At 44.5% G+C, this 27790-nt stretch overlaps 2 protein-coding genes across 9 annotated transcripts in view; one reads left to right on the top strand and one right to left on the bottom strand.

Moving 5' to 3' along the window:
* LOC141727002 (mucosa-associated lymphoid tissue lymphoma translocation protein 1-like) overlaps positions 1–2763 on the bottom strand; it is a 17059-nt gene extending 14296 nt beyond the window's left edge. For all 3 annotated transcript variants that reach the window (XM_074532209.1, XM_074532208.1, XM_074532210.1), the window contains exons 1-4: positions 2612–2763; positions 1678–1844; positions 640–761; positions 100–250 (exon numbers count right to left, since the gene is read on the bottom strand). In XM_074532209.1, the coding sequence (XP_074388310.1) occupies positions 100–250; positions 640–761; positions 1678–1844; positions 2612–2763 (592 nt within the window). The remainder of the gene's footprint in view (positions 1–99; positions 251–639; positions 762–1677; positions 1845–2611) is intronic.
* LOC102061120 (alpha-protein kinase 2) lies at positions 2702–27460 on the top strand. 6 transcript variants are annotated; one of them, XM_074532205.1, is made up of 13 exons: positions 2702–2838; positions 4630–4926; positions 10443–12130; positions 15539–18374; positions 20282–20429; positions 21113–21240; positions 21343–21378; positions 22336–22610; positions 22728–22816; positions 23066–23283; positions 24107–24155; positions 24447–24473; positions 26897–27460. In XM_074532205.1, exons 3-13 carry the CDS (start codon positions 10760–10762, stop codon positions 27129–27131), a joined length of 5412 nt encoding a protein of 1803 aa, XP_074388306.1. In that variant the 5' UTR covers positions 2702–2838; positions 4630–4926; positions 10443–10759; the 3' UTR covers positions 27132–27460. The 6 variants fall into 6 exon arrangements, 4 of the variants coding, with proteins under 4 accessions (XP_074388306.1, XP_014128842.2, XP_026654233.2 ...); XM_074532204.1 differs by lacking the exon at positions 2702–2838 and having other exon boundaries at positions 3464–4926; XM_014273367.3 differs by lacking the exons at positions 2702–2838; positions 24447–24473 and having other exon boundaries at positions 3451–4926.
* Positions 27461–27790: the final 330 nt, after the last annotated feature.

Genomic DNA, 27790 nt, shown 5'->3' on the forward strand with positions numbered 1-27790 from the left:
AACAAGAAAAGGAAGTGTGAGACAACCTAAGCACAGCAACAGGGACCCTGTGCCTGTAGAAAGCAGGAAGGCATTTGAGAAGGTGTTTGTGCCACTCACCGCGAGGTGGATCCTGAGCCTCACAAACCTCAAGGCGCGCCCACCGACTGAACGTGAAAGAAGATTCACTGTTCACGCGGCAGGTGTAAAAGCCAGAATCCTTTACACTCACTGGACTCAAAACCAGCTCTGGAGAATTACCATGGGGAACCTGCATCACAGGTGAACCAAAAGTCCTTCAATTTCAATTGGTTTAACCTTTACCAGGATCAAGCATTATAATATTTATTTCCAAGTCCTTAACATCATCTTCAACTCCTTTGCTTACTGGTAGGCTGAGACAACTGAACCTACAGCTTCCTTTCTGCCCCAGTCCACATTCACAGCCCCCAGGAATGAAGTGGTGTGAACGCAAGGAATCGCAGTTTTGTTTCAGTACATTTGTAGGATCATCCATCATTTCTTAAACTTTATGAGTTTTATGAATATTTACAGCAATCTTCTCTCATTGTGAATAAGAGTCTTAAAAAAAGGACAATCCAAAATCATTATGTTTTATTTTCACTATTTAAAAACGCTGCATTCTCTATGAACTCTTACCTCTCTTTCCTGTTTGAACCACTGGTATTGCACAAATGGGTGTCCTGTTGCCCAGCAGCACAGCTTGACAACCTGACCAGAGAGCACTGCTTGGGAGTCTGGCTGTACAACGATCCTTACACCTTTAAGACACAATTTACACATAGGAAAGTCATGAAGAAATACAAGCCCATAATTTATATTTGCATTTAAATTGCCCTTGGAGCACAGAACATTTTTGCCATTAAATATACTTGAAAATAATTCGTTTGTACTGTGTATACACACAGCTCCAATTAGTTATATTACTTTAGGACATTCAAAATTGTCTTCCACTACACAAAATCCATACTCAAACTGATCAGTACTCGATGAAGCTCATAAAAGGTTTAAAGTATATTATTAATGCATTTTAATTTTAAAGGAAATTATGTGTCTCATGGTATCATAGATCCCTTTTTGGAAAGATATTCTCAGTTTTAAATGTTTGCTCACTCCCAACAATTTCTTTGAGCTGTTCAGATTAAGGCCCAGCCTGAGGGAATCAAAGCAGTCAGAGTTTAAGTCCAACAGAGCACATTTTCCTGCTATTCCTTATGCACTCTTGTGAGCTGAATCTTTGGTTTCAGCTTTAAGCCTCTGCCTCCTGCAGAACACAGGGCTGGGGTTTTTTCTGCAAGGTCAAATTTTCTACTGCAAAGCTTAACTGCCAGGAGAGCAACTCTGACACCTCTTTGATATGACGCAGTTATTTTCTCAACCTAAACCATTCCAGATCTTGCTACAGGATGGTCCCAAAACCAAATCCACTGGAGACCAAACCCTAGTCAGCAAACTGAATGACAACACCCAGCCAAGTCCAAGTCTGCTACAACACTGCACGAAAGCTTGGCTCACATTTAACCTCAGAATCAGATCAGCCAATAACCTCAGCAATCATCTGCATCCCAGCTACCAGAATGCAAGCACTAAAGATGATTTTGGTTACTGTAGAGGGCTGCCTTGAGTGTTGCCAGTCTAAAATCCAGGGCTGCAGTGAAAGCGCAGCCCAGAACTGACCTGAATGGCTGAGACACCGGAGAGCCTCTGTGTGCTCCAGGGCCTGCAGGGACTCGGCCAGCTCCAGCACAGTGCAGCCCCGATCCCCCAGCAGCTTCAGGAGGCTCCAGCTGGGACTGCCTTCTGGCTCCAGCACCTGCAGGGAGCACTGCTCCAAGTCCAGAGGGCTGTGAATATGGCACAGAGACACGGCACACACCTTCTCAATACCTTTTTCTCAGAAAGGACCTGGGTAAGCAATCACTTGGAGATAAAGAAAAGTATTTTTAAAAATAGAGATGGGAAATTCCTAGCTGATTCGGACATATTTGCAGCATTTCTTTCAAGTTTCAGGACTTCAGAGGTTATTCAGTGACACCTCCACAGACAGAAACTGGTATTAGTGAGCTCGATGGTAAAAGAGATGCATGTACCTCATAATTCTCAGCAAATGTACTTCTATTTTTCACTTTTAAAGTGTCAGCAGAAAAAGTAGTACAGCACCTTTCATTTCCATGAGCCTAATTCAGAAGCCGTAGAGAGTGAGTCAGACTCTTAACTTCAAAGAACAGGAAGACTGATTGTAAAGTTGCTGTAAACAAGTGACTGCTGGAGCCCAGCCTAACACACCGACTGTACAGTGCAGTTAAACTGTGTCTGAACTTTATAGATTCAACTTTGGTGTCGTTGTCATCACGCACATTCAATCACAGCCAATTCAATCAACACAAATAAAGAAATAATGACAGCTACCTAAAGAGAATACAAGGTTACGTATGTCCACTAAAAAGATTCATCAACGTTTCCTTCCTTAAATCACAGTGCCATGCAAGCCTAGGGGCGAGATAACTTCAGTATGTGGTGATACCGTCACTTACCAAGCGGACTTTCAGTGTTTTAGGGGATTAGAGAGACAAACACGCACCGCCGCCCGCGCCCCGCCGCGCGCGCTCACCTCAGCCGCACCGTGCCGCGGCTCCCCGCGCGCTGCGCCAGCTCCCGCCAGCCCTTGCCGGGCGCCGCGCGGTCCAGCAGCTCGCTGAGCCTGCGGAGCAGCGGCCCGGCCAGACGGCTGAGGGGCAGCGGCCCCGCCGCGCCGCGCTCCATGGCTGCTCGCCGGGGCGGTGCCGCCGCCCGGAAGGAAGCACCGCGTGGGGAGTGCGGGCAGCGCGGGACGGGGCGGTGAGCGGGATCCGGCTGAGGGGAGAGCGGGCACCGCGCCCTGAGGGAGCCCAGCCCTGAGGAGGGCACCGCGCCCTGAGGGAACCCGGCCCTGAGGGAGCCCGGCCCTGAGGGGGCACCGCGCCCTGAGGGAGCCCGGCCCTGAGGGGGGCACCGCGCCCTGAGGGGACCCGGCCCTGAGGGGGGCACCGTGCCCTGAGGGAGCCCGGCCCTGAGGGGGGCACCGCGCCCTGAGGGGGCACCGCGCCCTGAGGGGGGCACCGCCCCCTGAGGGAGCCCGGCCCTGAGGGGGGCACCGCGCCCTGAGAGAACCCGGCCCTGAGGGGGCACCGCCCCCTGGGGGAGCCCGGCCCTGAGGGGGCACCGCGCCCTGAGGGGGCACCGTGCACTGAGGGAGCCCGGCCCTGAGGGGGCACCGCGCCCTGAGGGGGGCACCGCGCCCTGAGGGAGCCCGGCCCTGAGGAGGGCACCGCGCCCTGAGGGGGCACCGCGCCCTGAGGGAGCCCGGCCCTGAGGGGGGCACCGTGCCCTGAGGGGACCCGGCCCTGAGGGGGCACCGCGCCCTGAGGGAGGCGGCCCTGAGGGGGCACCGTGCCCTGAGGGAGCCCGGCCCTGAGGGAGCCCGGCCCTGAGGGGGCACCGCGCCCTGAGGGGACCCGGCCCTGAGGGGGGCACCGCGCCCTGAGGGGACCCGGCCCTGAGGGAGCCCGGCCCTGAGGGGGCACCGCGCCCCGGGTACGTCCCGTCGGACACCGAGAGGGAACAGACCGGGTGCGGTTGTACCCGTGTTGAAATGTGAGTGTCGAGTATCCGACTTCGAGGGCGAGACCTCCTGCAGGGTCCCCAGCTGGTGCTGAGAAGGTCGAACGTGGCTTTAGATTGCATTCTATACCACCTTCATTTACCCATACTGTTTCCCCTACACTCTGGTATTGCAACTTGTTCGAAGTCGACTCAAAGTGTCTAAGGAGGTAATTTTATGAACATTTTCAATCAGTGATCAAGCATTCAGATAGCTCAGAGAGGTGGTAGATGCCCCATCATTAGAAGTGTTCAGGATCAGGTTGGACGAGGCTTGGAGCAACTTGGTGGGGCGGAAGGTGTTTCTGCCCATGTTGGTGTAGGACTATACGACCCTTAAAGGTCCCTTCCAACCCAAACTGTTCCGATTTGAATGTGGCTGCCTCTCATTTCTCTGGGGGTTATTTTGACTGTTAGGCTCTCAATATCCTTATTGCTATTTCTGGATGAGTGTGGCTGGAAGTGCTGTATTTACTGCTAAAAACCTGTTTCCTATCTGTATAGATAACACTGGGAGCAAGAAATATTTAGCACAGTAGTATCTTGTAACCAGTTTTAGCTGCATGTCCTTCAAAATGCTTAAGAAAAAACTTAGCACAAAAAGTTGCTTTTCAGCCTTTTCCAGATCCCTTGAGCTCAGGGCAGTTTGTGCAATTCATTCCAATTTGCCATGTGTGAGACTTGTCTCCTTGGGTACCAAGAGTGGAAATAGTTTCTTACTTCAGGATTTGCTTATTTGCCTTTGAGGGATGAGAATCATTAGGTGAATTTCTGTGTAGAGATTATGAAAAGTTCACTGTCCACCTTTGATTTCCTCAGCCTGCTTGTTAGGTAGGCACTGTGGATTTTCTCATGCTCAGCAGTGCTTAACTTCCAGCAAGAAATTCCCAATGGGTCTAGGAGAGCAGTTAGGCAGGTGCTTAAAAAAACAATCCGGTGCTTTGTTATGAAAAGCTAAGGCCAACACTTCCTCTGTCTCGAGGCCATTAGGAAATTCCTACGGACTTCTATGGAAGTAGGATGTGCCCTCTCCTCACTGCCAACTCCCTGTCTGGCAGAGGTTTTCCCAGGAAGGGCCATCTGCTGCATGTAATGAAATCGTCTCTCTTAAAAGTCAAACTGTTCAGTGATCAGACTCCCTACCCCGGGGTCACACTCCAAACACCAGCGAAGCCGTCGGGCTGGCTTGCAGCTCCAAACAACGCGCACAAATTCAGCCTCCTTTGTCTCCAGCGGGGCAGCCCAGCGGGACCAGCCTACCCCAGAACATCCACAAAGAGCTCGAGGGTAAGTGAGGGGTCGGGGTATTTGGTGAAATGATTTTTCTGCTTTTTTTCTCCTGTGGGCAAATAGATGTGAATCATAAAAGTCTAATACAGGCAGAAGAGCAAGTTAGTTTTATTACCAATGCGCTACATAGATATAGTGATTTGCGCACTACCTGGATATAGTGATTTATCCTGCTATTGACCAGGAAATGGGATTTGTTATTTCCTTCTGCTAAAGAAGAGCCATTTTTGTTTATCCTGACAGATTTGGGTTTTTCTAAACATGTTGCATTTATAATTCTGCTCACTGTTTCTGGAACTGTACTCTGCTACTATTTCCATCAAGTCTCATTAAGACAAAATTGCAAAAATTGTACAAAAGCAAGCTTCCTTCTCTAAAGAGTGTGTAAGTGATACTAGGTATCCTGAAAAACAAATTTATTAATTCTAAATGTTTATTGCATGGTTTAATACTCATTAGATAAAAAGTTCCTCCATTCTTGAGAAAAAGGTCTGGTCACTTGGTAGTAATAGACGATTCCCAGGCTTCTGAATTGCTCAGTCTGACAGGGTCAGATGCTTGACAGATGTTAAAAATAGATTAAGACAGATCAGTGTTAAGAGTTGTGCTGTGATTGCTTATTTTAATTACTCTATATTAAGGTGTTTGTTTGACCTGTGCAGAGCCAGTCATTTATTATTCTATTTAGCTGATGAATTATGGCTGAGGTGTTTTTATAGTGTGGGGCTGTTTACAGTGGGTACTGCACTAATCAAAATGTTGTCAAAAAGCCTTGGATATTGGCAGCTGAAAAACTGCAATGTATCACAGAATTTTTGGCAAAGGGCATATTTTCCATACATCTGCTTTTTGAACAGCCACAACTTCACTGATGTTTTTGTTACCTAGACCTTGTTAATCCAACGAATAGTGTGATAACTGGTTTTGATAATACAGCGTTTCTGTGGTTTGGTTTCTGACACTGTGCACTCTTTGACAAGTATGCTGCTCGAGGTGTTCCATTTGGTTGTGGTATCTCGAAGGACTTGGAAAAGAATAATGTGGTTATTTGTATATGAGACAGAACTGAACCAGGCAGAACTCCTGTGAGGTGAAGAAACAAGCAGTAAATGCATCATTGTAAATCTGTGCACCCATGGGTTGTCATTACTACCCCATCAAATGTTACACTGTAGTAGGCTCAGTGCTGTACGAATCCTTACTATAGCCCTGTGGTGACTGGAGTTCACAAAGTTACAGGGAATCTGGAATTCTGGTTTCTGTTCTTTCGGAGGTTGTAACTTTTACAAGGTAACAGTTTAAGAATGCAACCATGATCACAACACATTTGGAAAATGTTTTTATGGTGTTCCAAGTCAGAAAGCTTGTATAGACCAGGAATGGCGGATCAGAAATTTCATGTGGAACTAGATTCCATTAGTACTTACAGATACACTGAGCTTAAAAGATTCCCAATGTCAGTGTTGATGAAACTTTGAACCAAAAACTTTTGAAATCTTTGATTTCTGTTAAAGGAAAAGTTTAAATAGAGAATATCAGGAAAAACATTTAAACATAGCAAAACATTCATGGAAACCTTTCTGGAAAGATAAAGTTATATGTTCCAGACCATAAGTATATTGTATGTATTTCCATACAGGGCATATAATACCTCATTTAAGAAATACAAATTGTGTGTAATGTCTGTGTTAATTGTATAACTGAAAACTCTTATGTTTTGTTTTACTTTGGAAGAAGAAAAATGTAACATTTCAAAAGACCTCTGTTGAGAGTTGCCCTGCATGAGGAGTAAAAAAATATGTATGTCCCCAGATAGAAAACAGTTGGCAGGGTGGGAATAGTGATTGGATGCAGTTATACCTGTTGATTTCTTAGAGGAGCTAAATAAAACATATGCCAAGTTCTGTAGGAAAGCTAAGACATATTTGAGGGACATTCCAGGGAGAATGGCAAGGGAAGTAGCATTAACCTTGGAGCATAGCAGCATTTAGGCAGGACACTCCAATTTCACAGGTGACAGGTTTTTTGTTATACATATGGTACTGTAGTTGGTCAATCTTGTGATCCTGTGGTTAGTGGAGATTCCTTTCTTTCTTTCTTTTTTTTTTTTTTTAATTGTTTCTGTTCTACTTTTGCTGCTTTCTGTTCCTTTGATCAATATTTCTTGTATCCTGCTGTTCATACCAGCAAGCTTTCTGTTGGATCTGGGTACTATATAATCATTTCTGTTCATCATCAAGACAAATTCTCTGGTTATTGGTGGTTTGGTTTGGAAATATTTCATGTTCATCTTACATGAAGTCTAATTATACTGACAAAATATATTATATTTTATTTGTGGTTTGCCAGTAAAACATCTCTTAAAGTGATGTATAGGAATGTATAATGTATGCTCAGGGAGGTGGAGAAAGAGCTTTTGCTGAATCTAAGAACAGTAGTAGTAGGTAGGGTGGGATGGGGTAGGGTAGGATAGGATATAATTATGTTGCAAAAGAATAACTGCAGATTCCAAAGTTCAGCCTGTGGAATGGAACCTCTCATGGTTCAGGTGTCCCAGAAGTGCTGTCAGCTTGGCGTGGACAGCCCAGAGCGTTGGCTGATGAAAGGCTGTTTCCCAGGGTGAGCCGCTGTGGCATTATCAGTGTCATTGCCCGGTGCTCTGCTGAGATATCGCTCAGCCTCTCCCTTCCCTCTCCTCCGGCCGGGTGGGCGTGAGGCAGCTCCTTGGCAGGGCTGCTCTGAGGGGGAGCTTTGGGGGTCACAGCTCCATCGGGGGGGGCATTGACCAGGGGCTCACCGTGGGACGGGCCCGAGCCCGGCGCTGGGGCTGCACAGATAACGGGAGCTGGCCAGCAAGGTCAGGGACAGAGAGTGCTGCTCAAAGATAGCAGGGAATCCTGCTGAAAAGGGTGTGGGCTGAGGAGGGCCTGGCCGCAAAACACAGAGCACTCCGTGAATAGATCTTAAATAAAGAAAAATGCTTCAGAGATGTCGTAAAGGGTATTTTCCCACTGACTCTAGAGGACATGAACCTCACAGAAAGGCACAAATTCACTTCTGAGTTGCTAAAATGCATACGCTTTCTGTAGAAATAATTTTTGTGATTATAAAATTGCTTACAAAGAATGTGAAAAACAGAAATCACTGCTTACAGTTTTTAAAAGTTTAATGATAATAATAATAATGATAGTAATAGTATTAGGATAAAAAAGGACAATATTTCCAGTGCTGGGGGGGGGCTGGCATACAGACAATGTTATCTTTATACAGTTACGTCAATAAGATAAATGCATATTCTTGTGTTTCATGCATTATTCAAACGTTCTTTTGAACTTTCTGATGTTTTGGGAACTCCTTTGTTTGACTTCTTCATACTCCAGCTTATCTGCATGACATGCTGGGTGTCAGGTCAATATATTTTATTTCTTTTTGTGTCTCCATCCTGCTGTTTCACATCCTCTGATAAGATTTTAGTATGTCCTCCTTAATTTTAACACGGTATTCTCTAGTTGTCCTCTGGTGCTCTGGTTTGTGTCATGGTTACCTTATCACTTGGACAGGTTGGTCAGTGGATGGCATTGCACTGGTTTTGGTTACACAAAAGCCTTTTTTCCACATCTTATGTTTTGCTAAGGTCTATAACACAGTACATTCATCACACTATTATTTCCATAAGTGATACATAGCTATTATATTCATAACCCTACTATTTCTGTGAGCAACACAGTGCATACTTTAGCTGATAGATTACATTAACATGCCGCTAAAACCAGTTACAATTGATACTATTTCTAAATAGTTACAATCACTAACAGCATGCATAGGCTAATACTTAAATGCAAAAGATAATATTAGCTGGTCATTTTTCACAGGAGGGTTTTTGTTTTGGTAATAATTTAATAAAGTAGGAAAAATGTGATGCAAGAAAGAAAATTCAATGGCCACTTTTTAAGTTTAATCAAGTTTATATTTTTTGTTAATTAATTTTTTTTCTGTCATTAGGAATAATCCCTCTGAAATCACTAGAAGTGGCTTTGTCACCAGAACTACCTACAAAATATAAAATAATTTAAATATTTTTCCTTCCATGTTAAAGTGCAATTCAAAACTGTTTTGATCTCAATTGAAATAAATTATCAAATACTGAACATATTTAATAATGTATAAAAATAAGGTTCAATTGGGAGTGATGTCATTTCAAGGAAGATAATATTGAACAGTCAAATTTTATATTTAGAATTGGAATTTCAGACAATACTTTCACTATGATGAGTGAATAGGCTTTTCACAGCCAGTGTGGAATTATGACAAAGTATGAATTTTAAATGAAAAACCTCTTCTGGAAATTGACTTGAATTTGTTTTATTATATATATGCCTTACAGAAATGCTGGGTGATTGTTTTAGTCATTTTGATGCTTTTCCCAGCCATTCTTTTGTTAAATATTATTTGAAATGGATTATTTTTCACAAACCCTGATAACTTCCTGCCATCCAATGGTTCTGGTGAGGCAGCTCCATCTGTCTCTTGCTGCCTTGTTAATCTGGCTGTTGCAGGTTTGCATCAGTTCAGTATTTCTCCTCAATCACACCCAAGCACAGTTGTCAGGCTGCTGTTCTCATGCTGCTCCCAGCTTTGTTCTCCCTTAATCTCAGTTCCCAGGCACTGAGCTCGGGCAGGAGCAGACCCTGCTGAGCATGAACTTGTCTTGCATTTGCCTCAAGGGCTACTATAATAATTCCCCATGGTTCTGATCAATACAAAATGGAAAATCTGTTTACAGAAGATCCGAGAGCCAAAGCAGGCATATTTCCTGCCGTGACCTGCTCAAGCCTTTTGGTGTATCTCACTTGGATTTTATGTGAATTCAGCATTGCCACGCCACTGTGCTACTGCACACCCGCTTGAGGGGAAAACTTGATATAAGCAGGAAATTGAAGCAAGCCTGCCTCATTTCATGTTCTTTCAGCACAGGAATGACAAATATCAAGCCAGAGCACAAGAGAATTGCTTTAAACAGAAATTGCCCTATAAAGTCTAAGCAGGCTGGTTGTTCTGGGTATTTCTACAAACAGAGTTTGAGATTTATGTCCCTATGATCCTATCCAAGGAATAGCCTGCTGTTGTGCCAATGTGACCACCAAAGCAGCAGGTAGCTGTAGCAGTGGTGTCCGTGTGGAAATGTACATTATCTGCAGGTTCCTGTTTGCCTTTAGAAAAGGTGAAAGGCTGTGTTCCAGAGCCCCTGTCGAGGTGGCACACGCGTGTGTGGGTGTGCTCAAGGTTTTGTTCTCCTAGCACAGATCACTCAGACACTTGCAATGTGCTGCCAGTAAGTGTCATTGCACAGACAGTCGGGTTAGGGTTACTGCCTTAACGTCTGATCTTGGGTCTTAAATAATGATTTCTTATTTTGAAAGTGCTTGCAAATATGTGTTAACTGACCACCTTTTAGAAAATACCTATATCCATTTCAGAAGTAATTTTAAGCTTTGTGTTTCTTTTACTTGCAGGTGCACAGTAAAAGAAACACTTCATTGAGAGCTAGAATGACTTTTCTTGACCCAGAACCACATACAAAGAACAAAACTTGTGCAGAATTTGTTTTTGTCCTAAATGAACTCGTGACAGTCTTCAGGGTAGAATGAGGAAAATAGGAAACATTTTGAACAATGCAAGAGTTCCCCCTGTGAGGGTGAGACTGTGTTGATCTCATCAGGTTCTGACTCTTCAAAAATCATTCATTTACTGCTTGAGGAACTCAGCAAAGCAGGAATTTTGTCTCCACTTGAGAAATCCCTCAAGACACTTGCCTAACACAGAAGACAACATGGACATTAAGAAAGTAATTAAATCCCAGGCAACTTTTTCCTGCCTGAGGGATTTGTCAGAGGAGAGTGATGCCCTGCTCCATTTTAACGGTGTGGTTGATGTCACTGCTGGAAGAGCGGCAGAATACTGCAGCAGGCAGGTGCCTTCCCACCCCACAGATGTAACCACTTGTCACACAGGCAACTGTTGCCTTAACACACAAGACTCTGGATCTCCTCAGGCTCTGGCCGATGTCCAGGCATGTAAAAGGACTGGGCTGGGCAGACCTCTAAGCAGGAATTCCCTGCTGGGTGAGCAGGCAGACACTTCCCTAGGTAATCTCACTGATTTTGGAAAATATGACTCTGAAAATTCTGCTGCTGTTCTGGAGATTTATTCAGAGAAACTAACAAGCGTAAGTGATGACTTTTCTGATGATGACCTGGAGTACTTTGAATGTTCAGATGTGCTTACAGTGCATGAAGATGAAATCTGGAGAAAGAAATTAGAATTTTTACTGGAAAGCGATGAAGATGATCTAAAACTGGGTAAGGACTGTGATGGGTGTGCTTACTTCCTCAGTGAAATGCCTTGTGTGTTCCAAGTGTCAGATAACACTACGCCTATGGATACCCCCATTGGCTTCTGTGAGCATCAGTCAAAAATCAAAGGAGTAAACGTAAGGAGAGACCCCTCTATGTACAGCCAGTCAGCTCTGCAGACAGAGATGACTCTCACTGTTGGACACCACCGAGATAAAAGTGCCATTTTGAAAGACAAAGAGAAGAATCAAGTGCCTGTTGCTTCTGCAGCCACTGGAAATGAACATCCCAGAAGTGAAGAAGAGACTAATGGAAGTGACCATCTGGCTGCAGGTTCCTCAAGGGACGGACCAAAGCCCACGGACACTGTCCCTGCCCAGGTAGATTCCTCTGCCCATGGCACAGGTGCTGCTTGCCCCAATCAGGCTTCGGGGACAAGGACAGAAACCAGCCCTGATGGTGGGGACGTGCTGGGGGAAAGCTCACTGCTGCTGGAGGAGGGGAGGAGGAATGTGCCAGAGGAAAGCGCACAGCACGCTGTCTGTACCTTAACAGAAAGTCTGAGGAGAAACCTTTTCAAGCTGTTAAACCCTATAGAACTTTGCAGATATGTAAGTGCTATAGGACAGTCTTTCCAGGCTGCAGCAGCAGGTGGGGAATCCAGAGCTCCATCTCCCAGTCAGGAAGGTGTCTGTTCAGCACAGATTCCCGAGGAAGCAGAGAGTCTGCAAATGCAGGCTGCTCTGTGTCCAACAGAAGAGGCAGATAAAGACCATCACTGGGAAAGGAAAAGGACTCGGGGGCTGTCTGAGCAAAACCAGGTGCCAGATGAGAACACCTCATTTGGGGTAAGTAACATCTTTATCATTTAACACAAAGAGCTGCTCTGCTGAACTCAATGCAATTTATTCCTGCTTGTCACAAAATACTGTAAAATCAAAATTACTTTGAAAGATACTATTCATGTACTTCTGAATGACAGCTACGGCTGGGAGGGAAATCTGGGTTTAGAAAAGGCCCAAGTAAAGCCTAAGCTGTTCTAATTATAGAGTGAGCCTGATAATGGTGAGAGGCACTAATGGGCCTCTGGACAGCTGGATAGAGAAATCTGATATGGAGGGTATTGCACAGGTCTTAGCAAAGTAATGCTTCTTTCAACCCAGAAAGTTTCTCAAATACCTGTTGGTATTTGAGCAGAGAATGCTTTCATTTACTTTCTTTTCAATCTATATGCAAGAAACAAAACCATCCTCCACTAATGGTGCTGGAAACCGAACCAAATCAGGAGGGGTTTGCTCTGGTTTTGTAACAACGAAGGGAATTCAATGCAGAGAGTTCATGTTACAGAGGTGAATGGAGCTCTGTGATTTTTAAAATAAAGCAATGAAAGAGTTGGATATTACAGTTGAAACATATAAACCAGTTAAAAGTTCAAACCCCTGTGGTACTGTCCATGTATTTGCATATTTTATGCTGTTGGTAGAAAATGAACTGGAGAAATCACTACAGTTGTAGAGACTGGTATGATGCTCTACCAGTTTGCCTAAGTAGGAAAATTGAATCATCATTTTTATTTCACACTGTAAGGACTCAAGATATATAAACACTATTAAATCATGAATAATCATATTGTCACCAGTTTTTCTAGCTTGAAGCTGTGTAGCTAATTGCACAGAAAAAAATTCCTTTGTCACAAAAAATGTTTTTTCCAATTGCACATGCTTTTCTTTGTCTGATCATTTGGGAAAAATATCTCCCAGTTCTGTAGTGTCACAGTAGAGTGACTTTAATCTCACCACTGGGGTGTCTTCAGCAGTCAGAAATCACTGAATTCTTCTTCCTGAAAAATGCTCATAGGTTTCTCTGGTTTTATGGTACATAAAATTCCAAGCCCATCTGAGGAGCACATGATGTCCTTATGATGGGGAATACCCCTCACTGGAATTAACCTTCTCAGAGCTTCCTGACAGGGTGTATGGCCGTGGTTTGCCAGAGGCTGTGTTTGCTTTCTTTTCCCCAAGTCCAGTGCAATAATTGAAATCCCAGAAGCCTCTTAGCCAAGAGCAGCTGTCAGGTGCCTGGCACAAATTTCAGAGCAGCCTCTTAAAGTCTTGTTGTACCTAGTCAGTAAGTCTGCATTTCCATGGCCAAAACTCCTCACTGGATAAAAAATTACTATTGGTGTACACAAAAGCATGAGAGCTGGGCACACACCAAACCCTATTTTTAAACATGTGTGTATGACAGTGAAATTCAGGTGTAGCTTCAAAATTATGTGGTCTTGAAAATGAGCCAAGCAAAAGCATCCCGCCTGAATACTCGTCCCTTTTTTGGAGCACTAGAAAAACGTGGACAGCTTCTCACAGCACCCATATAGTAAGCCAGAAACTCCTCAGAAATCTGCCTGTGTAATCTAAGAGAGGTTAGAGCGAATCTATTGCTGCACACGGGTTTCTGTAGAAGTACCCTGGGGCGTTTGCTGGAGCCCCGGGTGAGACTGCTCCGCGGGAGCGAGGGGAGGCGCTCGCAGCAAGCCCCGCAGCTGACCGCTTTGGAAGGGTGGGATATTTTCCCTGTCCGTGTGGGAATCTGGTCTGCTGAGGGGTACAGAGCAGCCACGGGATCACAGCACTAATGACCCAAGGATTTACACTTCCCGTGGCACCGAGAGTTCGAACTGGAACAACCTTTGCAGTGTGTCTTGTGCAGCACCTGCTGTGCTGAGTGACTCTCCTGCCATTAAAGTGCGAGGCTCCTCACTCCTTTCACGACCTCATGGCTTAGCCTCAGGTGAAATTCTTTATTTACCTGCTGCTTCAGAGCAGCTTCCTCAATAATAGGTCCAAGACTCCAAAGGTGCCAGCTGTGTGATGTTACATAGTGTACAGAGAGCCAGGAGGCTTTTCTGGGTGTCATTGAGAATCTGGTTCTGTTAGCAGTCAGCCAGCACCCTGTTCCTGTCAGAGTCCAGTGGTCAGCACCCTTGGGTCCCTGTCAGTGGTCAATGTTCAGCACTCTTGGCACAAGGTGCTGCTGTCACTCCTGGGTTACAGAGCCATTATTCTGGTTTTTTCCATATCAGAACAGCCTATTGACATAAAATCTGAGAGGTCCTTGGTTTGACCTTGCCAAGACAGATTTCTGTCACTTTTAGACAATTTTGAATTTTGTTATGCAAAGAGGAGAGAAGCAGAACTGACACAGGTAATTGGGCGTCTGGCTGAGCTGAGAGCTCGGTGCTGCGAGGGAACGGTCCGGGCCTGAGCCGTGCCAGAGCAGCTCTAGCTCTGTGTCAGAGAAAGCAGGGCAGTCCTGAGTGGAGTCACTGCAGCTCATGGCACCAGCCCTGCTCATTCAGTGGGCATGACAGTTAACATCCCATTTTCTTGCCCATGCCTTATGTTGGCTCCAGTCTTTCCTGGGAGACACATCAAGAAAAAATCCCTTAGAAAATCTGTACCGCTTTGGAGCATGGGCTCCTGACAGCTCTGCATGGTCAGCCTGTTGCTCTGTGTTGTTGGCAGATGATTCACTTTCTGGCCTTTAAAATATTATAGTTCTTCCTCTTTTTCTGCCTTTTGAGCAGGAACAGCAGGAGGCTGGCAGGATGTGCCTGTCACTCTGCAGGATAAAGCACAGCTCAGGTCTTTTGTTTCACCTGTCTAAAGCAGTTGAAATAACTACAGATATTGAGGTATTTCAGCCACTCCAGGGCAGCTGTGCCATTTAAAAGGGAGTGTCATTTTAGGAAAGGGGAATTTGAGTAGCATTGCATGAAACAGGGAAGTGGCAATCCACTAAGGCGGATTGCTGGAGAACAATAAACAGTAAAAGCAGTCCCAAATGTAGTGGATTTGAGGGAGCTGAGACCCAGAGACAGTGAGTCTGTATTCTAGTCTGTATTCTAGGGATTGCTTGTTACACTCCATTTGTACAAACAGAGGGATATAAATATAACATGGGGGCTTTGCTTGCAAAGGAAAATTACCTTGCAAAACCATTTCTGCTTAAAAAACAGTGAGAAACTGTGAGGTAAAATTGATTAGATTCATTACAAATCCTTCTCTAAGGAGCAACACTTTCAGACTCAGACCCAGGAGGTTGATTTCAATCCATTATGTTGATAATTACAAGTCAGTAATGTGATTATTGACAAATATTAAAAAAAAAAAGTTTAAAAAAATGCAAGTCTTTAGGCCTGTGTCAAGCTGTAGTTCTAATTTTTAATTATATTGCTCTATTCTCCTTCTTTGAAGAGTCAAGGTGCTAATATTAAAAGTGTTACCCAGAATTGTGAGAACCTCTGTATGGAGCCCAGCGCAGAAAGGGAAGGCATCCTCAGCACTTGTGAGAGTGCAGGAACCAGCCAGCTCTCTACTGAAAACACACTGCAAGTGAAGAATGCAGATTTACAGACCTCTTCTCTTCACTGTGCTCCTTGTGAAAAGGGAGAAGGTTGTCACCAACAGGTCTTCCCCAGACAAGAAATTATTAGGAATGGCAAAATGTCAAAGAATAACATTTCTCCTTCTCCTCTATGGGATATGGACTCTCTTCCTGATAAACAGGAACGCTTGTGTGCTGTTCTCTCTTCTGCAAAGCTGTGTGATGAGCCAGGGGAGGGAGAGCAGAGGCCTGGGCTTGACATACATGAGAGCAGTAACCCAGATATTCTCTGCAGCCAATCAGCCGATGAGGCTGTGTCTGAAGCTAATCCCAAGTCAGTCCTGGAATCTGGAGAACCTGAGTGCAAAGGAGATGCTGATATATCTGCAGTGCATGACAAGCTGTGGAAACTTCTTCATGAAGATGACTCAGACTATCAAATCCCATTTGAAAACAGAGGCATCCCAAGTTTAGGTACGAGGCTGTCAGATATCAAAGTCACAGAACTGAACTTTGTGCAGGAGACCTGTTCCAATCATGCTTTGCCAGTGGATTTGATAGAAGAGCAGGGGCCCATCACAGAACCAGCTCATAACCCCAGAGCTGAGAAGGCTGACTGCAGTGTTTCTGCTATCCTCCTGCAGAGAGCTGCAGCATGTGAGAGTGCATCCATAGGAAGCATTTGTCTTGCACAAGTGGTAGGAACAGATGGTGTCTGTCTAAATTCTGGCACTGGGAATGACAGGGAAACACCATCCATTTGTGTTTCAGCAAGCAGTGTCCTCCTAAGCACCCAGGAGTGCTTGGAGCCGAAGCCAATGGCCACGGGCAGGAACGGATCCACTGTGGCTTGGGAAGGGAAGCCTGCTGTTAATAGTGCTGCCCAAACAAGCGAAGCAGATTCTCCTCAAGGGTTACAAAGTACTCAGAGTGGTAATTTAGCTTGTCCCAAAGCTGACTTATCAGATATGTCACATGGGACAGTTGGACAGTTACTTCACACTGAATACAACACAACCATGACAAATGAGTCTATACCTGGAGAAGGCTGTCATTTTACAGACTGCTGTCCAGTGAGGGGAGAACTGGCTTATTTCCCTGAAGAGGAAGACATTTTCCCCAGTGAAAATACCAGCCAGTTTACACATGCAGAACACTCTTCTGTTAAGTCCGTACATAAAAGTGGTGTAGTGAATTTACAAGAAACAGAAAATCATTCAGGCTTGAGTGCACCAAATTTCACTAATTCTGATGGCTACCATCTTTCAAAAAATAATGGCTGTCAGGATTTTCAAATTGTTTCTAATGCACAGAAATACAGTAATGTAATGCAATCGCCTAGTTTAATTCAGATTCACGAAACCATAGCACATAAGAATCTACCCCAAAATACAGACCAACTGCCAGAAATAGCAAAACAAGAAGGGGCAGTCTCTCCCCCTTTTGGGGAGACATTTTTAAGAGATTTTTACCTAGAAGTGCCCAGCTGTGAACCATGTAAACCAGGAGGAGAACAGACAGAGATTTGCATACCTGAGGAACACAGGGCTGAAGCTTCCTGTGACTCAGGAGTTAGTCAGGTTTCAGAGAGTCAGATTGCAGCTTCCCCTTGTAATACAGCAGAACAGCATTCATTTTCTGTTGACAGCACCTTCAGCTCTGATGAAGGGTTAAAAATAGATTCTTCAAAAACTCCCACCTATGCAGCTGGAAGTGTAACATCAGGCAATGCCCCGCTGCCCAGGGAGGCTCCAAGTGAGCACCACAGCCCAGCAGGTGGGGAGGATGGAGGTGCCCAGGATTGGCTGCATTCCCAACAGCTGCTTGGGAACAAAACCCTGCCCTTCCCCACATCTGTAAGCCACTCAGAGCCCCTTCCCAGTGCATCTGCAGTGGCCTGTCCTGCCACAAGAAATGAGGGAAAAACTGGATCCATACAAACTGGAGTCAAAATAAATGGAAATTTAACTACAATGGAAATTTCCTGCAAGTCATTGAAGGGTCTGTTCCAGAGGGTCCCTGGAGAAACCAAAGGAGAAGCAGCCTTGTGTGAAAATGACCATGAGATTCCAAGAGCTATTGAATATAACCCAGATGAAGCTGAAGCAAAGGCTCCTTTGCACACTTTGACTGGCTCCCAGGCTCCAAAACAGATTATGAATATTAACACAGAGCAGCCTCGTCCTGACTTGATCCCTTCCAGCAAGATAGCTGAGGCTGAGAATTCAGTTAAGTCCACTGAGTATGATAAAATGGAGGAAGTCAGGACAGAAGAGAGTGTGGTAAGGGGTTTGGTTAATTTGCCACCAGTTGATTCAGGGAACAACCAGCGTTTTCAAGAACAACCACCCCGCAGAAGAACTCCATCATTCTCTTTGGCGTGGACCACTCTTGATCCATTCCCAGTCATCACAGAAAGTCAAAGAAATCAGGAAGGGTCAAAATCCTGCCAGATATCAGTGGCTGCTGCAGAGCCTGAGCCCATCAAATGTAAAGAGGATGCAACAAAGAGCGGGCATGTAGCTGCTGGAGCTAAGAAGAAATTACCACCAGCAACTCTGTCCAAAAAACCCAGGTTGGAGGAGAGGGGAAGTGTCAGCAAGGACACCAGCTGCACTAAAAAGTCTGGCAAGAGCGAGGGAGGCGTGATTCATAAAGAGGATAGAAAAGAGCAAAGGAAACTCATTTTGAAAAAAGATAGCAAAGGTAAGAGAAAATGGTTTTTCTTTTCTGTCCTTTCCCATCATTCTGGCTACAGTACAAAATTAAGATTATTGAAAGGCACTGCAGGCCTCTTTCAGATTGACTCAGTCAGCTAAAGGTGTCCTGCCCTCATGGAGCTTTATTTCCAGATTTGTTCACTTAGTAATGAGTGCTGTGTCCATGCCACAGAGATGAACCCTTTTCCCAGCTGGCAAGTATATTCAATTCATGAGCTTTGTAACCTATTTAAAATAATCACTGCCTCATTGGCCTCTTGGAGTAACTTTGCATGGAGGAACAGCATAATGGTACCACATAACTACACACACATAGCAGCTGCAAGCCCGCTACTTGTTCTGTTCCCACACATAACTGTGTTCCCAGTTATGCTCCTGCATTGCAGCTCCCAGCTGCAATTCCCCCCTCTTGGTTACCAAAGGATTTATTACTAGCAAAGTGTTATTGTTAGCAGTAGGGTACCACTGATAAACAATGTTTTGAGGTCCTGTGTGCTGACTTCTGACTGGTTCTGCATTGCTTTGCCCTGCTGCAAAAATGACGGATGAAATGAGCAATATTAAACTGACAGAGGAAACATATAATGGAAAGGGGATCCGGGTTGCTGCCAGAGTTTCTAGAAGATTGCTAAACACTGTAGCAGGATTGTGACTCCTGGGCGGATGAGGGATTTGTTGTTGCTATGGGTACTTTGCAAGGACCAAGGTCTTATTTTTTACCTTCTGACATGACATTTCATGTTCACATCATAAAATGATTTAATAGTTCAGAGCAAGACTGAACAGTGACTAAAGGTAAGCTACACATTTGTGGAGCTTTTCGCACACTCAAATTACTGTGTGGTCCCATGAGACTTCTACTTTTTCTAATCACATTTAAAAAAACCCCAGACTTGTCTCTGTTCAAAGATGCATCCTTTTCCAGGGAACCAGATGTGTGGGAGGAGACACACATTCCTTCAATGCCTGACCTGTTTCCATTGCTTGAGGCTACACTTGCAAAATGTTTTAAACATTCAGGCTGCATCAGATAGCAGTGAATTTTATTCATCTGTTCCTGCTCTGCCTCACTCTCGACTGAAGTGTGTCTGTGGTCTAGAGGACAGTTGTGGCCCTTTCCCTGGCATTATGAGAAGGCTGGTTTGGTTGCTGTGGAATATACTCAGTGTTCTTTTGCATTATTTCAGCTGCAGGAGAGAAGGCTGGCCAGGCCAGGAACCTGGGGCCATTAGTTCTATTTCTAGAGCTGTCAGGTCCTGTCTGTGTCACTTTAGCCCTGATACAGCGAGGTTCACATGCCCCAGGACTCAGGGACTGTTAGTCCAGTGGGGAGACCTGGACTGGAACTGGGAATGGGGAAAGCCATGGCAGTGTGCCTGACCCTTTAAGTTAGGTGTTACTGGAGTAACACCAGTACACTGTAATCTGCAGGAATGGGATCCCTGAGGGGCACATGCCATGCTACCTTGTTCAGAGTGCAACAGCTCAGAATTAACACAGCTGGAAACAAAACATCTTGCAACATCGAGCAGGGATGTGTCACTTGAATGATCACGGGGCTGATCCCAAAACCTTTCTCTAAGTCCATGTCAATTCCCTTTCTTTCCAAGTCCCCTCCAGCCCCCTGCCCGCACCATGCCCATGTGCAAAGACACTGGAGTGTTCTGTGAGGCAGTGAAAAGTCCTAGCAGAGGTCCAGGCTGGCAGGACCTTTTGGGACTTTTCCCCAGGCTGTGATCAGCTAAAAAATTCTACTAGTTATTAGTATTGAGACACCAGAAGTCATAATTACTTACCAGGGATTTCAGCATTTGTGTTCTTAACGTGAAATGTTAAAATGCCAAAACAATGTAATTGTCATCAAATCCTTAACTGTGGTTCTTGTGTTTCAAGCCCCCAGGCTGCTGAAGAAGATCCAAGCAGAGTTATTCCCTGACTGCTCTGGAAGTATTAAGCTGTGCTGTCAGTTTGGTGACATTCATGGTGACTCCACCATTACATGGACTAAAGATTCCCAGGTGCTGGCTCGGCTGCAGAGAAGGTAAGGGAGTGTTTCTGAAGGACTGGGAGTTTCGGGGTAACCGCAATTCATAGGAGGCAGATCTTCTCACAGTGCACTGATATTGCTCACAGTTTGTGCTGCATCGCCTCTCAGCTTGTTCATAGCCAGTGTCATCCAGATTTTAAAAAAAATATCAAAGAGGTTTGAACCTCATTTAACCTAGAGAAGGGTGGAAATAAAAGCTTCTTAAGGACATTAACAGCATCTACCCTTTCCATTTTAATGAAATTAGTTATTTTCCTTGTAATTCTGGTATTTTCCTTGTAATTCTGTATTCTGATTTAAAAACCTGTTTAGAATGCTTCAAAAATGCAAAATTAAGATTATCCAGAAAAAAAAAAAAAAGAAAGAAAATACATTTCCATCAAAATGCTCACTTCTGAGAAAATGAAAAATTTTGTAGGAAGGATTCTTCTTAGATGTTCTTTTAAGTGGAGAGAAAAAGTTGCATGAATTGCTTAAACTTTCTATTCTGATTCTTCTTGTTTTAACTCTTCTGATTTTGATTGTTGTATTGCAATACTAATTGTAGTATTAATACATGTCATTATCTGCTAAATAATTGTGCTGTGTCTTAACAAATAGTGCAGAAAGATGAAATTTATCCGTTTTTCCAGTGAAAACAGGTAAAATATGTGATAGCACAAAATGCTCTGTTGCAGTGCCCAGGATGACTCTCCCGTCTCTCTGGAAATAGCTGAAGCCAGTTACCAAGACCAGGGGATGTATTACTGCTGCTTGAATAACATGTATGGGAAGGTGACTGCTGAGTTTCATCTGACTGCTGCAGGTAAGCCCCAGTTTAGAGTTTTGATTAATAATAATGACAATGGCAGTTTCCATTCAGAGTTTTTTACTAGAAAATTCTTTTTTTTTTCTTGCTTCCTCCTAGTATTGGAACGTCTGTCAAGTTTACAGAGTTATGAAGGTAAATATAAAGTGAAGTAGCATTGCATGGCATCATACAGAGACACACACATACACACACTGGCAGCTCTTTGGCACAAACACAGGGTTCTTGCAGGTCACCTGCTGTGTAACTGTATCCAGGAGCAAGGCAGGCATGGAGCTTTGGAATGCTTTCCCTGTGTGTTAACTGGTGTTCAGTGACACCGGGCATGTGGCCTGTGCTGCAGCTAAAGATAGTGCCTTGCCAGTGGGCTTGTCATTCCTGAACAGCCTGCAGAGATCCAGGTCTTCAGCTGGCATGGTGACTTTTCCTTCTATTCCTTGAAGAATTAGAATTAAGCATTTATTTCCTTGTGCAAAGTAAAGACAGGACTTTTCATGTAGCAGCACTGTATAACTTTTAATCAGAGAATTTTAGATGGAATTAAGGAGTGTTCTAATTCTGGCCTTATCAGTGCAGTGTTTCCTCTGTGCTTTGAAGAGAAGCAATAGTGTACAGAGGCTAAACCAGAAGTAAGGGACAGGTGGAAGGAATTCCTTGTTGTGTAGTTCTGTTCTCCTATTTATCCTCTTTACTGATGGTCCTTGAAATGTTATTATTAGAGACACTTGAAGTGCAGTTAGGATGTTTTAGTTTCTCTCAGTGCTTAACTTTTTCCCCCTTATGATTTTTTTTGCATTTGGATTCCAATGAACATTTAAAGGGGTGAAATCCAGAGTCTTCCTTGATTTCATTTGTAACAGACTTGTTGGCTGCACTCTGGCTTCTCTCCTTATGATCCTGAGCTGCCACCTTTGTCCATGCTGGCTTTAGATACAGGCAAGCAGCTGCCTCTCAGGAGCTGCTTGGGGTCCCAGCCCTCAGGAACACAATTTCTGCTTCCACTGAGCATTTTTTCCTCCTCTCTGGAGAGATGCACCTGCTGTCCCATGCCCACCCCTCCACGTGCCTGCAGAGATTCCTGTTGTGTTTTAGGTGTGGAAGAAATCGAATTCATGCAGCTGATGTTCAGAGAGGACCCCCTCAGCTCCAGCTACTTTGGTGGGACCCTGCACGGAGCAATAATGACAGAGGGGCTGCACTTTGGCGAGGGGATGCACCGCAGAGCCTTCCGCAGCCGCGTGCTGCAGGGGCTGGCGCCTGCCTTCGCCCCCGGGCACCCCTGCGTGCTGAAGGTGCACAGCGCCCTCACCTACGGCACCAAGAGCCGCGACGAGCTGCTGCAGAAGAACTACAGCCTGGCACTGCAGGTGAGCTGCCTGGCCTCGGTCACCCACGCCTGGGGCCAAAGCTGCCCTCAGATTCAAACAGATGATCTGTTGAATGTTTTCAGCAATATTCCCATCGGCATGTCTGTTGTAATACAGGAATGCTATGTCCAAAATACTGCGAGAGAGTATGCAAAGTTATATGCAGCTGAAGCTGAACCCTTGGAAGGCTTTGGAGAAGTACCAGAGTGAGTATAAATATGTATTTTATATACATATATGCCTATGTATACCATCCTGTGCCACGGCAACCCACTGATTGCTAGGACTAAAGAGGAAAGAGGAAACCTGGGACCAGTGTTACAGCTCTTTCAGCTTGGTTTAGAGTTGGTGCCTGTTCACTCACTCTCTGAGATCACTGGCCACTTTTGTCTGTTTCTTACCCTTTTACTGAAAGAATTCTCAGGATTTTATTAGTTTCTATCGCTTAATTTCAGAATCATTCAGATTTTTCTTATTCATCGCCCTGCTAATAACATCCCCTATGCCACAGTGGAGGAGGAGCTGGTTGGGGAGTTTGTGAAATACTCTGTCAAGGATGGCAAGGAAGTGAATTTCCTGAGAAGAGACTCAGAGGCTGGCCAGAAGTGTTGCACCTTTCAGCACTGGGTGTATGAGAAGACCAATGGGAACTTGCTTGTCACTGACCTGCAAGGTGAGTTGTCTGAGTAGGAGCAATTTTTATCAAGCTTATGTTCTTGTAAGAGGGCAGTTTGGAAAAGGAAACTAAATCTTACACTCTTAATGGAGGAGTTGTTCTTTTGCATGTACCTTAGTGAATCTGGACACTCAGTATGAGCCAAATCTGCATTTTTCTCTCACCAACCAGAGATAAATGAAATAGCTGCTGAGTGAAAGACTTCAGGTGTTAATAACCCCTAGTCCTTCCCCTTTCTTTGCTTGTATTTGAATACTCACCAACAATCACTCAACAGTGGAATGCTCCACGTTTGGTCCTGGCTAGTTTTGAAGAAATATATTCCTTCAAAAATAATAATGAAGAAACACCCTCATGTTTGCTAAGTGTTACCTCAGCTCCCATGGGTGTGACTCCTCTTCAGTCCTGCAATATATTTGGAACAGGGGAAGAAAACCAGAAAAAGCTGGAATCTTAGGAAACATCCTATATTCTTTTACATGTGAAGGCAGAAAAAATAACAAAAAGGCATCTAAACAAGATCCCTGAAGTAATTTAAAGGAAGGAGAAAGAACAAAATCCTAGCACAGGAAAGAAGCTGTGCTGTTGATCACCCTGACAGCTGTAAAATAGTGGCATGAACCTGACTTCTAGAAACTGCTGGTGACACAGAGAACATCCTCTTCTTGACTGGGGTGCTTTAAAATGCTTTGAAAAAAATGTGACAAATCATTAAAGTGAAAAATGTGACTCAATAAATAATATTTAACGCCTCCATATGTGAACATTGTCCTAGAAATTCCAGTATAAGCTAAACTCTGTTTTCCTTGCTGCCTTGCAGGTGTAGGGATGAAGTTAACAGATGTTGGCATAGCAACCCTGGCCAAAGGGTGAGTGAACGTGATTTCTCAGCAGCATGCTTGTGCTTTACTCCTCTGACTCTTCACAGTTAAATGTGGATGGGGGAGGGTGCACTGGAAATTCATTCTTGCTTTAACTTTAGAAGAAAACAGTCCTTATCTAAGTGTTTTAACTTCTTCACATTCATATTTATGGAAAACACGCCTGTAAAGGAAACACTTTTATTTTGTTATGAAAGAATGGGGCTACCCTGTAGATTGAGCTTTGTTTTTCCTGCATGCCTCCCTTGAAACGGGCTTGTCCGAAGGACATTTCACAAGTGACACGAAGGGCTCTGGTGACAGCAGGTAAGGCTCCTGGAGATCCATCAGCTGGAGGAAGGTAGGGCTGAACACACAGGGCCAGCACTGGCTGCAGTCCGGGGTAAAAGGCACCCCAGAATCACTCCTGTAGCCAGCAAAAGTGCCACAACTTTGGGATATGTATTTGTGACACAAGCTTTTATAAAGACTCTTCTCAGTGGGATGCTGTGTTTTGGCCACTTCCCTGATAAACAAGGACAACTGTGAAGGGATTTGATGGTATCTCTCCCCTTTCTTTCTCTAAAACAGCAGTTCTGAGCCTTGAAAAAAGATTATTTAGGGCATTACTAGAGCCTGTTTTCTAGTTGCAAAGGCTTCAGCTCCTTTGGGGAAACTTCAGTTTATGTGTAAAGATGTAGACCTGTAATATTCTAACTTTAATCCACTTCTCTTAAGTTAATTAAGGCTTCTAGTTATAACACAGGCCAGCAGAGCTGTGGATAGGAGTAGGCAGTGGCTGCTGGACAGGGAAAGGGGATGGGGGTAAGTGCTTTAATTTCATATTCTCCTTTGAGAATCTGGCAGGAGAAAGAAGATCTGATCACGTGTTCAGCCTTTGTTCTAAAGACCTTGTCTGTGTACCTCACAATATCATCTAAATTATTACAGTGTTATTTATATTATATTATATAATATAATACAATACCATTATTAAAAATGTGACTCTAGAATATTCTGGGAGAATCTTGAACATATGCAGGCTGGCATCCATTCAATTAGACTGATTTACTGATTTACTCTTGCACCTGTAGATCCAAAGTAAAATCAGTTGAAATGAATGTACACGATCCTGTTACAAACCAAAAGAGTAATAAATGTTTTATTTAGGCAACACCATTCTCAGGAATCAGAAGATTTATAAAAATGCTTCAGTGAATGTTGTCCAGCTCACTGTGGGAAATGATTCCTATAAAAACACACATTGTGTTGGGGAGGAGGAAGTGAGCACACAATGCAAGCTGTAGTAAGGATCACCTCAGACATATAGAAAGGAAAACAATTTCCCTAAATGAACAACCTCCTGAAAATGTTGAGTATAATTTTGTTTGATATTTAGCTAATGGTATTCCTGCAAGATGACAGATTTTTCCTGGTCCTGTATTTTGTTTGCATGCTCCTTCCCTGGAAAGAAGATCTCTGTATTAATGTCAGCAGTTGGATTTTTAATTCTGTGAACGTGGGTGGGGAAAATCAACTCAGTGCGTAGAACTCCTGTGTGTTGCTGGGTCTCGCTGCTTTGGGTGTGCTCAGCCGAGCTGCTGAGAGCTAACCTGGTCCCATGAAGGGGGAACACATGGTTCTACTGCGCCAGAAATGCAGAGCGGGACTGCTGTGGCTTGCACTGTGCTGGCAGAGGGGACACAGAACATATCTCTTCTGTTCTCCAAAACAGAGTGCACCATGTGTGGAGGAAGGAAGTTTGATCTTTTGTCCTCGCTGTGTGTGTTTTGCCAGGGAGCTGGAAAGCAGAGGAGCCCAAAGCAGTGGTGTGGTGAATGTGCTGCAGGAGCTGCACTGCAGTTCTGCCAGGAGAGGGCGCCAGGGAAGCATTTTTAATGCGGCCACAGTGCTGCTCTGTAGCCTCTCTGGCGAATGGAAACAGGGTAAAACAGGCACTGATTAAGGTTAAAAAAGGAGAGGAGCCCCCTGGCCTTTCTTTTTCCTTCTCCATCCTGAGAATTTAACCAAAAAGGTTCCTTTGAAGAGCAGGTACACCTTTTAAAATAATCTGATGCAGCTTAAAAAGCAGGCCCTGGGGAGGACTGTCAGCATCCAGAGCAGGGTGAAGAGAGGAGGGATACATGTGCCTCTCATGGTGGGAGGTACAGTGGGGGCTGGATGAAACTGCCTTCCTCAGAACATTCCTTCCATCCTCCCTGAGGGGCGTGGCTCCTTGGCATCCTGTAGGCAGCCGGGGAGGGGAGCAGCATAGCCTGGAAATGATGTACATGTTTAGATGGAAACAGCTTCTAGTTCTGAAACACCTTGTGCAGCAACCTTGTTTTTTCATGGCGGCCACCAGAACTGTTCATGGAGAATGATGTAGCATGGATTTTCTGTGTGTATGTTACTGAGAAAGGTACCCAGCAGGCAATTTTATTCCCAGTTTAATGCCATGAAAGACAGTGCCAGGACCCAGCCCACAGAGCTTTGCCTCTAATGCTTTTCCCTCTTGTGTCACCATTTGTTGTCTGGTTCCTCTCACCTCCCAATGACCCAGTCTGAGTTTCTGTGGCAGTCGATGCTTCTCAAGCCAGCATGGGTAGAAGAGACTTGCTTATTGCTTTCAAGTTGCTTATGAGTCAGCAGTCATGCTCTGCTTCCCTGTGCTGAAAATGAATCTTGAATTCCCATTTGGTTTTTTTTTTTTGTTTTTGTTTTGTTTTGTTTTCCCTTTGTTGCTACAGATACAAGGGGTTTAAAGGCAACTGCTCCTTTTCCTTCATTGAGCAGTTCAGAGCCCTTCACCAGTGCAATGAGTACTGTGAGATGCTGGGGCTGAAATCTCTCCGAACCACTCATCAAAAACAGAGGAAAGCAACACCCACTAAAAGCAAAAATCTGCCAAACTCATCAACAGTAAAGAAAATGGTGCCCAAGAAGGCAAGAGAACCTAGAGACTTCATTTCTTCAGAGCACTGAGTCTCACTGTCCCACTTATGAAATTACTCTTGAGGACAGTGATATGCACCAGTGACTTGAGGGGATAACTTTGGTCTTTTGCCTTTTGACATTGTTTTGGAATCATCCTGATGCTGATGCCAGCAACCAAGGAAGAAGCTGATCCTCTGCTCTTGGTGCCTGAGATTTAACACTGGGACAAGGTTTTGGAAACAAACTATGCCATCTCCTGGATTTCCTTACAGGCTTCTGTAAACTGGCATTGGAGAAGAACATCTCTGTGTCTACATCCATGGCCCTGTGGTACAGCTGCTATGGAAACATCAATATATTTAAGATGCCAAGTACAAGATTTGCACAGTATTGCATATGCATATGCATGCTGGGTTATTTAGAACTAGAAGTCAGGAAAGGTGAAGTTTGGAACACGCTGATGATTATTAAAGTTACCACTTCCATTGCAAATCAGAGCATAACAAATCTTGGACTGTTCAGTGGGATTGAGGCTTCTCAGTGCACTGCTGGTACCTGGCTTTTGGAAGTTCCTACAGATGATGCCTATTCTTTACAATAGCATTCAGAAGAATTTCTGTGAGGACACTGTGACTGTTTGCAAAACAGGAGGTTTAGAACATAAGGCAAGGGGCTTGAGCATGGTGGGATGGGAACAAAGCTGAAAG

The sequence above is a fragment of the Zonotrichia albicollis genome, chromosome Z (genome assembly GCF_047830755.1).
Source record: "Zonotrichia albicollis isolate bZonAlb1 chromosome Z, bZonAlb1.hap1, whole genome shotgun sequence".
NCBI lineage: Eukaryota > Metazoa > Chordata > Aves > Passeriformes > Passerellidae > Zonotrichia > Zonotrichia albicollis.

What these genes read in the sequence shown, in the direction of transcription:
- LOC102061120 (XM_074532205.1), top strand. Translation starts at nt 10,760, where the DNA reads ATGGACATTAAGAAAGTAATTAAATCCCAGGCAACTTTTTCCTGCCTG. An exon ending in GTTTCATCTGACTGCTGCAG is followed by an intron (nt 21,241 to 21,342) that starts GTAAGCCCCAGT and finishes GCTTCCTCCTAG; the next exon opens with TATTGGAACGTCTGTCAAGT. An exon ending in ACTACAGCCTGGCACTGCAG is followed by an intron (nt 22,611 to 22,727) that starts GTGAGCTGCCTG and finishes GTTGTAATACAG; the next exon opens with GAATGCTATGTCCAAAATAC.